The 12,720-nt window shown below is 30.4% G+C and overlaps 1 protein-coding gene across 5 annotated transcripts in view; it reads left to right on the top strand.

Annotated features, from left to right (window-relative positions):
- The window catches only part of LOC113365731 (phospholipid-transporting ATPase ID), a 102,162-nt gene that overhangs the window by 78,156 nt on the left and 11,286 nt on the right, over nucleotides 1-12,720 (top strand). For 2 of the 5 annotated variants that reach the window (XM_026607263.1, XM_026607264.1), the window contains 8 exons: nucleotides 6,347-6,405; nucleotides 6,826-7,038; nucleotides 9,280-9,485; nucleotides 11,076-11,206; nucleotides 11,327-11,526; nucleotides 11,600-11,683; nucleotides 11,758-12,001; nucleotides 12,135-12,274. In XM_026607263.1, coding sequence (XP_026463048.1) covers nucleotides 6,347-6,405; nucleotides 6,826-7,038; nucleotides 9,280-9,485; nucleotides 11,076-11,206; nucleotides 11,327-11,526; nucleotides 11,600-11,683; nucleotides 11,758-12,001; nucleotides 12,135-12,274 — 1,277 coding nt within the window. Of the gene's footprint in view, nucleotides 1-1,072; nucleotides 1,815-6,346; nucleotides 6,406-6,825; nucleotides 7,039-9,279; nucleotides 9,486-11,075; nucleotides 11,207-11,326; nucleotides 11,527-11,599; nucleotides 11,684-11,757; nucleotides 12,002-12,134; nucleotides 12,275-12,720 lie in introns of those variants that run through there. The other 3 variants (XM_026607262.1, XM_026607260.1, XM_026607261.1) reach the window with 3 other exon arrangements.

The following is a 12,720-nucleotide window of genomic DNA, read 5'->3' as shown; positions in this document are numbered from 1 at the left end:
GATATTAGTTGGTGAAAAATTATACTCGTACACATAAGTACTTCTAGCTAGAGCTTTCAGTGAAAGTTTCGACATAATTGTTTTAAACGTTTTAAAGGGGCGTCTCACGCAAGATTTTTAGGGGGAGGGGATAGTAACATTTATTCTTTCATCAAAATTATGTCAATGATATTAGTTGGTGAAAAATTATATTTTTACACATAAGTTCTTCCAGCTAGAAAAAAGTAGAAAAGGGAAAGTTTCGACATAATTGTTTTAAACGCTTTAAGGGTCGTCTCACGTAAGGTTTTTAGGGGGAGGGTGGGTTACAACTTTTTTTCGTAACTAAAAATACACTTGATATTTGGTGGGAGAGATTGAGTAATTTTGAGTATCGTTACGAATCACCAAGGAGGAAAGGGGGGTCAAAAAATTCTTAAAAAATAGATCACGTGATTAATGGACATTAGGGGGCGTCTAGGGCACTAGAATTTTATAATGGTGCAATCTGATGTATACGTTCATGAATGCATAAAAATAAAATCGTTAAGATTTATGTAGAAATATATAATACAATAGTAAAGAGAAGTAATCAAAACCTCAATATAATGTACTTTAATGCCTTAGATGATTTGCTTTGTTGGGTTTATAGAGTTTATTATAGCTGAAGATCAATTTATATTAATTATATACTTCAAATTGCTATTTTTAATGGTTGTTTATATCTTCACTTAAATGTTAATTTGAGGTGGCATCTGCCGTCAAGGAATAAGAATTCGTCTGCTCCTATTGCACCAACGCCTCCCTTTGCGCAAGCGCTTTCAATGTCATTGCACCGTGTACTTTAATAGCACCCCTCTCATTGGAACGATCAAGTGATGTGTCAGATCGTGTGCACGGGTCGCTGCAAAGACGCTTTAGACGTTTTATCTTAAGTTTTTGCAAGTTCGTGATTAAAGTTGGCAATGTGTTTATTTTTGTATTACCTTTAATTTATAAAAAAAATTCTTTTATATTTTGTTGACAATTATCATTTGACAACATGAATATACAATGGCGGATGTATTGATCGGATAACGTATGCCAATGTTTTGATAACGTGATAGTAAATATTAAATAGTTAATAAGGGTGTGATCAAATATTTGATGCAAGAAAGTGGACAGAATGCAGGGATCTTGTGCAAAACGGTGATGGTACCGCGGTTTCTACCAAGGTAAAATTGAAAGGAATTTGTCTAGATCTGGAGCAGGAACACAAAGTGTAATGCGATCTGCGGACGCTGTAGAACTCGAACTATTCGACATGCATCGCGATCATAATGATGAAGACGATGACGATGATGATGACGAAGAAGAAGATGATGGACGTGACAAACGCGAGGACGGGGCACTCCATCGTTGTAGTGATTCCAGGCATCGTCATCGGCAACAGTCACGATCTGGAAAGCGCTTTCGTGGCAAAAGTTCCGTGGGCAGAGATTGTTGTTGCGAAAGGTCACGTTCAGTGCGAGCGAAACGTAGCCCTTATCTCCAAGCGGCGGAACGACGGGAGCGGTCCCTGCCCGATGTCAGGTCGACGAATATCAATATTAGTGTCAATCTCGGTTGTCGAGGATCTGATGATGCCGCAGGTTGTGTAGATTCTTCGGAAAGTTTGCCACAGAGAAATCCTAGGAAACACCATGGACTGCGGAATTCACTATTGACCGTCATTGGAAAGCTTGTTGTATGGAGCGATAACAGACGATACTATAGGAGAGATCAGGGTTCTGTTACAGGACCTGGTCCGTCAGAATCTGCAAGCAGCCAGTACTTCAAGTCCTTCATTGTTACTGGTCGGTTTTATTTGGTTAAGTTATATTTTCTCCAATACGCAAAATATTATCTGTAGACATAGTAATATTACCTAATTAATAAAAGTAGATCTAGCGTCAAATACCAAGTATTGCCAATTGAGCTATGTAGAATCTAATATAAATATTAATCGATGGTACAAAATAAATTACTGTTTGCAAGATTCACTTGAAATATAGCTTATAAATTAAATATTGGAGATGGCTTGATTTGTCTTCAGTACTCGCTATTATTGATAATAGCGAGGTCGGTTTTATTTGGTTGTTATATTTTCTCCAATACGCAAAATATTATTTGTAGACAGTAATATTACCTAATTAATAAAAGTAGATCTAGCGTTAAATACCAAGTATTACCAATTGAGCTATGTAGAATCTAATATAGATATTAATCGATGGTACAAAATAAATTACTGTTTGCAAGATTTATATGAAATATAGCTTATAAATTAAATATTGGAGATGGCTAGATTTGTCGTCAGTACTTGCTATTATTGATTAGCCATTATTATTGACAAATGGAACAAACTTTGGTCTTTGTTAATCATATGATGAAAATCTTTTTAATTTCATCCTATAAAAAAGCCTTTTAAATTTATTTCCACAAAATGCTACTAAATTTTGAAAATGCAGTCACTGAATTTTGACTAACCGTTACATAACTATCTATATAAATAAAAATAATAAGTATATTTAACCCTCCGTCGGTCGGATATTTTTTCACCTTCGAACGGTCGGAAAGGTCTGGCTGGACCACCATTTATTTTACATGCATTTATATGGGATAAATGAGTTTTTGGTGTCTTATGTATTAACGATTATATAAACAAATCAAGAAATATAAAAAAATCGTTGCTTTTTTTTTTAATTTTTCTGTTTTAAATCAATGAAAAACAATATTTATTCTTTTTCGGCGCCTTTGAAATGAATGTGTGCATTACTCATCCGATTCTCAGTGTTTGCGATTACCAATAAGTTTGGTAGGTTTTCAAGGAACTCTCGTCATGAAAATACTAACATTCATGTTAGAACACAGCAAAAAATATAAACAACGCAGTTTGAATAGAAAATACCATGAAAAAAGACAAAATACTGGTTTACTTATATCAAAAAGCGTATATTTCATACAAAATGTATGGTTGGTCTAGACAGACCTTTCCGACCGTTCGAAGTATAAAAAAGTTAATATCCTTATAATTATCCTTCTGTACATTTTTTCGTCCTGATTTTTTCATTGATCGACAGCTAATGAAATTTTAGTAAAAGTCAAGAAATTTCAAGTCGATAGGATTACTAGAAGTATTTTTTTTTAATTGAAGTCAAAAAAAGTCTGGCCAGACCACGCCGACCGACGGAGGGTTAAAGTAATAGAATAAAATAGAGTAGGTCTTAGTTACTTGCGGATGTGATCTTTTTCATATTTCAATAATCCATTTGCAATCGACTTCGAGCAATAAATTAATTTGGTGTCATACAGCTGTACGTACAGCACCCTTTTATTAAGACTGTCAATCATCGCTTTTCTATATAAATCTATTGTAGTCTGGTAGGTCGCGTGCACTTGCTGCAATGAATGAGGCGGGGTTCTGGCACTCTTAATCCTGTGGGAAAAGAGACGCACCGCAATCACGATTTATCACCATCTATGGAAAAACCAGTTTTTCACAGATTTTGCTTGTGGTTTGTTCTTGTTGCAAATCTACCCAATTTTTCTTTAGGCGTAAACAGTTTTTTTTTCCAAATGTTAACATAATTATAATGAGCGTTGGTGTTATTTTGTTGGTGTTAAATTAGATTCGCGCTTAAATATCAATAAAATATGCATTTGAAAAGGTATATGTTTATTATAAGGCTTATAATATTTGGGTGTAATTATGTGCAAGTTTATGATATCAAAGTGATAACCGTCGACGCCTTTTATTCAGTATCTTATATTAATTAAGCTCAGTTACATAAAATAATAAAAATATAAAATAAAATTAAAGTAGCGGTTTGCAACCCGCGTAGCCGCTCTCTTACGGGGCTTGAGATACAGTCATGAATTTCGAATATAAACAAAAAAAATTAATTGATAAAAAATGATTGCATAATTATGCAATAATATTCAATATTATTGTAGCCCAGTAAATAAATTATAATCTGTTGAGTGCTTATGAAATTGGTTTGAACAAAATGGAAATAGCGCAACATCTTTTTTATAGGGAATGCACAAAATGGAAATAGCGCAACATCTTTTTTATAGGGAAGGCACAAAAATATTGGAAGCTACTAGCTTAGGGTGTAATGTTAAAAAAAGTGTCCCTGCTAATATAAATTGCAATATACGGTATTCCAAATTTAATTTACAATCGTTTTATAACTATTTCGAAAATAAAACTTACAATGCCAACATTTCTCCACGGTATTCGAAATAATGCCAAGCTCTTTCAATGAGTCATAAGAAAAACATATATTATCACAAGACTTCATTTTTATTACCGCTCTCGCCTAGATTCAAGGAAATGTAAGACGTGATAAAACTTCTTGTTCTCCTTATCTTTAATCCCCCTACATGTATTCTAAGCCAATCTTGGCAATTCTTAGTTTCGTTAAATATATTGTTTTTGTTTATTTCGTCAATTTTATTGAATTACAGTGAAAGGCAAATTCATGTTTTTCAAAATGTATGTATAGATTATTGTTTCTTATCAAAAACATAATTTGTTTTATTTGAAAAGAAACTGTTATATTTCGGAGTTTGGAGATGAGGATTACTCATTCTCAGGAATTTTTCCACATAGATGATTTTAATTTACATTGAATCATTTTAGTTCTTATAAATACTTTTTCCGAAAAAAATTAAAAATTGTTAATTTAAACTTTTTATTTTTGTCAGACTAAATTCTTTTTTTTTTCATCCATTTATACCTTTAACTATATAAACATATTTTTTGAAATTAAGATTATTTTAAAAAGGGGTTATTTTAATATTTACTTTACATTTCTAATTTTGACGTAAAATATTTTTTCATCTTAATAAAGATGTTCTGAAGTTTACTTTAACGGTCTAGCACCAACTAGTCCCGGGTTTGCTGGTTCGATCTCTGCTACCGTCAAAACCCGGCATCAGGCAGCTTTGATGTCAAATTTTCTACTTGAGATTACATATCTCAAATATAGCCTATATCCAACTGAATTGGACAACTTCTGGGTTGCCATTCCATTTAAAAATCTATATAATAAAAGTCAAAAGAATTAGTGAATGTTCTAGTATGACATATTGTAATTAAAAGTACAAGAACAAAAATCTTATTAAATCTTTTAGGCACAATTTATACACAATGCAAATCTTTTTGTTGTTTCTTGTACAAAATAAATTATGTTTTTATTATTCATTTGTTCATTCACGATACATTTTGTCTGCACTTTATTTAATCTTATTTATACTGATCATTTAGTGATTTTTAACTACCTTAAACTTTATTATTTTGAAGATACATATTCGTTAGAAGGTAATTTGTTTTTATTTTATTTATCATTTGATTTTAATTCTGTTTGAAATTTTATCTTATAATGAGCTTAGGTTTTCAACACTTTGAAGAATCTCACTTGTGATTAATCACAGACTTAAGTCCTTATGATGTTCTATCTATACTTTTATTTTAATCTATAAATGTATAATCTATTTTTAAAAACGACAAATAAAAAAATTAAGGCAGATTATAATCTCAGTACTTGAATAAATATATTTAGTCTGTCCTTCCATTTTTTTTTCATTTTCGTTAAAAAGGCTGCAAATACAGTTTGCGATTTTCATGAAGTACTTTTATAAGTTGTTAAATCGATTTGGATAAAGCATCTATAAGAGCTCGTCTTGCTTTTGAATTTTTGGAAAAAAATATGATTTTCATCAATAAACATTGAAACACTTTTATTTGCTCTTCTTCGAATCACTATTACCAAAGTTTTTGTTGATTGCTTGTTTGATTGCTTCAGATCTTTGTAAGGGACTAGAAATATTTCTTGATCTATTTGTTCGATATCTTTCACATTTACTTCATTATGATAAACTTATTTTATCCACGATTCTCCCATGTTTTGCAGAATGCCCGGGCTGAAAAAATAGCGCTAAACCGAAACAGCGGTAAACTGAAACAGCGCTAAACGAACCAGCATTAAGCGGTATTTTATATCGTATGATCATTTTTATCCGTTCTTATATCTTTTCCACCTTATCATTGAAAATTCTATCGACAAAATCATAATTATTAGTCTCTTAGCGAAAAAAATGCCATACCCTCATCGATCTGACCGTTTAACTTTGTGGCCATATTATTGCCATTGATTGCTCATATATTGCGCATTAACAAAAACAATATAATTTTCGTAATGTCTGGCCTAGATAGAATTCTCCAAAGATATTGGTCGCACGATCGTAAACGTTCTAATAAAGTAACTAACGCCATTTATACCGTTTAACATAATTTATTTTATTGTTTTATTGGGTATTATATTTCTTTTTCCTTTTATTTCAGAAACCGAACGTAGAATCAGGGCCAATGACAGAGAATATAATTCTCAATTTAAATATGCGGTAAGTATGGCTTATTCTATTCATATAATTAAGATATACATGCTTGTTACATACATTTTTCTTACTGCAAAAACTCTTACTTTTTGAAATATTTCATAGAAAAATGTACTTTTACTTTTTTTAATTTTGCTCTTAAGGATATCAATTTAATAACATAAAAAGTTTAATTTAATTACTCACTAGCCTTTTTACAAACGCCAAGTCGTGTTTGTCATCAGAAATTGAATTGCTTGATATATATAGTCGAAGAAAAAATTTCCATCGATCATAATGATTTGTCACTATTATACAATTTGATTTGATACTTCATATATAATTCAAAATTGCAAAATTACAAAAATGAATCGACTATTATGTTACTAAATTTGGCAATTAAGTGATTAAATTTTACAAATACTTATTGTTTATATTTTGTTTCAGAATAATATCATCAAAACATCTAAGTACAGCATTTTTACATTCCTGCCTCTCAATCTATTGGAGCAGTTCCAGCGCCTGGCCAACTTTTATTTTCTTGTTCTCCTCGTGCTGCAGCTGGTACCCGCCATCAGCAGTTTGACGCCGGTCACTACGGCTATGCCTTTGTTCGGAGTGCTCGCACTGACCGCCGTTAAAGATGCATACGATGATTTTGTAAGTTCCGTACTATTTTTAGAATTGAAATGTGATGTATAACGTTATATATATTTTAGTGTTCGAATAATCTAGTCGTTCCTGCATATGTCGTTTATTATGTTTTATTTATATTCATACAGACATACGAGAAGAACATTTCGATTTGCATTGTGAATATTCTTATCACCAATAATAATAACACAATTTTTATTGCATTTGTAATGCCTTTTTACCAGTTAAGTGATTGGATATTGCAACTTTCAAGAAAATCTGAACATATTCTAAAATATCAATATGCTATGTCAAGAACAATTTGAAGCTATGCAGAAATAAAACAAATACATTGAAAATATAAACAATTTGACATGATCTCATGCGTCCAGAAATGCACTAGTTGAACATCTTTACCAGTTCGCATAATGAATTTATTTATTATGGGCGATTAAAATATTTTTTTAGATGTTCACGAAAAAATGTTAAACTACATATACTTTATTTTTAAAGTTCCACGCACTGTTTTGCTCAAGGGGGGAACCTGCTTTAGAAGCAAAATTTTTTTTTGGAATTTTTGGGGAAGGAAATAAATATTTATTTGAAACGAAACTTTTAGGTTTTAAAGTTATATATTTCAAAATTCTTCTGATTTTTTTTCATTAAAATATTATGCCTGGTAAAAGCATTTGCCGATGCGCCACGAGCGTTCAGATGTTATTTGGCGGGAAATATGCATGTCACGATTTCCATCCGAAACAAAACAAATTTATATTTTCACCGAAATTTGATAAAACACCGTTTATAATGGTAGTCAGATTATAATATTTTAATCGTCATATACGATGAATGCTATAGCATCCACGTCAAGTATTACGCTTCTATTTTACGCAATGTGCTTGATTAATCAAATTTGTAAATACACAGGGAAAATAACATGAAAATACCCGAAGAATCAGTTATTCACTACCTTGATAGATATAATAATTACGAAAACGTAAGGTTATATAAAATTAAATTAAACAAATTTAAAATTTGAGCATTTAAGTCTTTTTGCATCACAATGATGCTATAGCATTCACGTCCGTGAACGCGTGAATATCACTTCGTAGCAGGATTTTTTTAAAATGATCTATGTACTTCATGGTTGTTGTTATATAAATTACTTAATTTAACGTTTAACAAAATTTTCGACATGCATCCAATTTTTTTTTCTAATTTCCACGTTGATTCTTTCGAAAGCTTTCTTTCTATCTATAAAAAGGACTAGATGTCTTCTTTGACATATAGGAATTTGTCTGACATGTACTTGCAATATTCCAATAATCCCGCGTGTCTCCTTCTTTTATAAATTGGAATTCATTTTATTTTCGAGCCGTCGAGTGCGGCTGTTATAAACTTTTACGAAATGTATAAAACAGTACATTTGAATTATATCAAATTCTTATTATACTCCTTCTGAAAAAATTTGAGATCGACTTGTTTTACTTGTTCACACAATAATATAAGAATACAATTGTCATTCTACATAAATTGATTAGCTTTGAAAAAAGTTCTACAGAAAAATATTTACAGGGAATGTATTGATTTATTGCACGATAGATATATTTGCGCTGTAAAGGTTATTGAACGACTTTATAAGGAATTGCTAATTGATAAGCTTCGATTTCATGTAGTCATTATTTATTTTATGTAAACAACTTGAAATGAAATATGTTTTTATAAATTCTCTTGTTCTTGAAATACATGCGATATCGAATTGAAATACATTGCGATATCAAATTATTACCCTTACACTTTTCGAAAACACTTTATGCAATGATGTTTGATAATTAAGTTTTTTTCCAATTTTGATTTATTAATATAAAATTCCTATACACTTGAGAACATTTTTAATTCCAAATTGTTGGCTTTCAATATTAATATTCTTAACCTAGCAGTGATCTTTGAAAGTAAAATAAAATATGTCGGATATTACATGTGCTAATTATAAAAACTGAAAGAACTGCTTCGCAATTAAATAAAATATTACGGATATTATATGTGCCAATTATAAAAACTGAAAGAACTGCTTCGCAATCGCTTCATTTTAAAATATCTCTTTTTTTTCTTTATAATTGTTTAATATCAATATACATTAAAGAAAAAATTAAATCGTGAAAATTGTATACTATTTGTGATAGGTATTGTAGCATTTGCTATATTGGAATTGTTTTTTCATTAAATATGATAACATAATTTATTTTTTCTAAATCTATTATTATTTAGCAAAGGCATATGTCCGATTCGCAAGTGAACAAGCGAAGATCGAAGACGCTGCGCAACGGCAAACTGGTAGAGGAGCGATGGTCGGGCGTCCAGGTCGGTGATGTCATACGAATGGACAACGACCAGTTCGTGGCGGCAGACATTCTGCTGCTGACGACCAGCGAACCTAACGGATTGTGCTTCATTGAAACAGCAGAACTTGACGGGTGAGTGAACTTCGTTAGGTATTTAATTAAATTTTTGTCGAGGGTAGTTCCACTAATATTATATTCACAACATTCAATACGATATTCTACATAATTTGGCTGTAAAGTGTCGTTGAAATATATCGATATAAAGAATTAAGAAACATGTATGTACAACTATAACCAATTTACTGTGAAAATTATTTCAGATTTTGATGAGTTACAAAATATAAAATTATTATTATCTATTCACATGAAGCTTTGTGAGTCACAAAGCTTTGTCACAAATTGTGACATCTATTTTGCAGACCTCAGCTTTGCGTTAAGCCAAATATAATATTCAACCTCATATTGCAATAATATTCTAAGATCAGGAATCACAAAAGTCAAGTAATTAGACCAAAAGGATCTGATTTGCTTATTGCCAACCTTTATATGGTTAAGATTTGACCATCTTTGGTAACCAATCCGAAATTTCTCGGAGTAGTAGCTTTTAAATTCTCGCAAATACCTGATATTTTTTATAAGAATAAAGTCTAGCAAAAAGTCGGCGAGTAGGAATATTTAGATTTGACTCAAATCATTTGAGTATATATATATCACAGCATAAATTGTATTTTTATTCACATTTTATAGCTATGGGATAATCAATTACAGTCCACTAAGTAAACCACGTGATCCCACCATTATATAAGTTTTTTATTTGAATATTAATTATAAATTAGTTCAAATAATATGAAAGTGGACTATTTCTTAATTCATCAGAATTGTATTAATGATTTGTTTAATATTTAATCCCATATTAAACTGTACTTAAATTGCAAGGAAGTGTTGACAGAGTAATATTATTTTTACCCATAAAGGTTTCTTACTCTGAAATAATGATGCAAAATTGAGAGTTGGCAAATATAGTTATTTTTATGTCATATAGGTATTTTTACATTTTTAACTACAAAATTCAATGTTTTACTCATTTTTGTTAAGATTTTAATGCTTGAATAGTATGTATTTATTTTACTATCCCATTTTTGTTGATATCGTAGGTTTTATCGAAATTTTATACTTTGATAACTTTCAATTTCACTATTTCTAATTAGGTAATATTATTCTAAGGCGGCGTCCATTAATCACGTGAGCAACTTTTTGAGGAATTTTGGACCGTCCCTTTCCCTTGGTGATACATGGTGATTTTCAAAATTACCCCCCTCTCGCACCAAACATCACGTGTATTTTTAGTTACGTGATAAAACTATAAAATGTTTTATTTTTCTTTTGAAAATGTTTGATTTTTTTTTTAAATTAGTTAAAAAATAAATACACGTGTATCTTACTATATCCCTCCTTCCCCCACGTGATATTTAGCGATTTTTTGTCAAAACCCCTTCCCCCTAAAAACCTCACGTGATTAATGGACTCCTAATGACTTTTTTTAATTATTTGATCATTGTATTAAATTTGCTTTAATGTGCATTTTAGTGCTGATTAAACTTACACTTACGGTTTTAATGTAATATTACGTTGCCAATATTTGTATTTGCCAAAACTTTACAGATCATTATTCTACATGTTTCCAAATGTAAAGATGTTGAAAGTTATTTTTTATGCTTGTAGAGAAACAAACTTAAAATGTAGGCAGTGTATTCCGGAAACTGCAGAAATGGGGCAACGGAATGATCTTCTAGGACAATTTAACGGAGAAATCGTTTGTGAAACACCTAATAACTTACTTAATAAATTTGAAGGTATTTTTATAATCGTTTATTATGAAAAAATTTAATTTTTGTTATTGTTGCTTATTAACATATTTTTCATCAAGAACATCTTTTATGAACTTTTTATAAATATAATTCGAATTATAATAGGTGCTTTGACGTGGAAAGGCAAACGATATTCTTTGGATAATGAAAAGATCCTGCTTCGTGGCTGTGTTTTGAGAAATACTCAATGGTGTTATGGTGTTGTTATTTTTGCTGGAAAAGATACAAAATTGATGCAAAATTCTGGAAAAACGAAATTAAAAAGAACTAGTATAGATAAATTATTAAATTTCTTAATTATTGGTGTAAGTACCATTCAATATGCAGAATAATGTAATATTTTATGTAATAATAACCTTCATTTATGTACATTTGCAGATTGTATATTTCTTAATTTCTATGTGCATATTTTGTATGGTTGGATGTGGAATCTGGGAAGGACTTGTTGGTCGAGATTTTCAGGTAAATTCAATACTTTTGACTGTATTGGATTAACTTTATGAAACTATATTAATAATTCTTATAAAATATTTTAGGTTTATTTACCATGGGATTCTATTGTACCAAGAGAACCTTTAACCGGATCAACTGTTATAGCATTTCTAGTATTTTTCAGTTATGCAATAGTGTTAAATACTGTAGTGCCGATATCATTGTACGTTTCTGTAGAAGTTATTAGATTTGTACAAAGTTTTCTTATCAACTGGGATGAAAAAATGTATTATGAGAAGACGAAAACATCTGCTAAAGCTAGAACGACAACACTCAATGAAGAATTAGGTATGGTCACTCTTCGAAATATTAACTTTCATAATTACTTGAAAATATCTTGAAAATAAAATTAGTTTTTATTATTAATAACTTAATGTCTTGGTAGCATACTCAGTATGTAGCAATATATCTTTATGTTTAGGCCAAATTCAATATATTTTCTCTGATAAAACTGGAACATTGACTCAAAACATCATGACGTTCAATAAGTGCTCAATAGCTGGAATTTCATATGGAGACGCTATAGATCTGAAAACTGGTGAAATTATGGAGCTTTCAGAAGTATGTGTTTACTTTGCTATGTGCTGAATCATGTAATGCCATACTTAAAATAGTAATTATTTTGTGCATGTTCTAAGTTTCTTGTTATGGCTTGTTAAACTTTTCACAACAAAAATTACGAACACAATATTTAAACTTATGAATAATTTTCATGCACTCGTATTACATCAGTTTACACATTGAATATCGTTCACTGTTTTCAATAGTATTTACAAATTTATGATATTAGCTTTTTTAGTTAAGTTAGGGTACTGTAAAATAATTGACTTTTTGATGAGAAATTGTGAATGTTTCTAGGGTCAAATTTTTTTAACTATATTTCATTTTAATATTTATTATTTATTACTTCAACTTTTTTTATTTCATTAATTGTTTGGTTGTTAAATTGATAGGGTAGGGCGGGGCTAGTTGAGCAAATTTTTACTTAAACGGATGTAGCTCCTCAA

The sequence above is a fragment of the Ctenocephalides felis genome, unplaced genomic scaffold (assembly GCF_003426905.1).
Source record: "Ctenocephalides felis isolate EL2017-DRISC unplaced genomic scaffold, ASM342690v1 CF-g0.4_SCAFFOLD_01170, whole genome shotgun sequence".
In the NCBI taxonomy this organism is placed as follows: Eukaryota; Metazoa; Arthropoda; class Insecta; order Siphonaptera; family Pulicidae; genus Ctenocephalides; species Ctenocephalides felis.
This window is presented reverse-complemented; position numbering and strand designations above follow the sequence as displayed.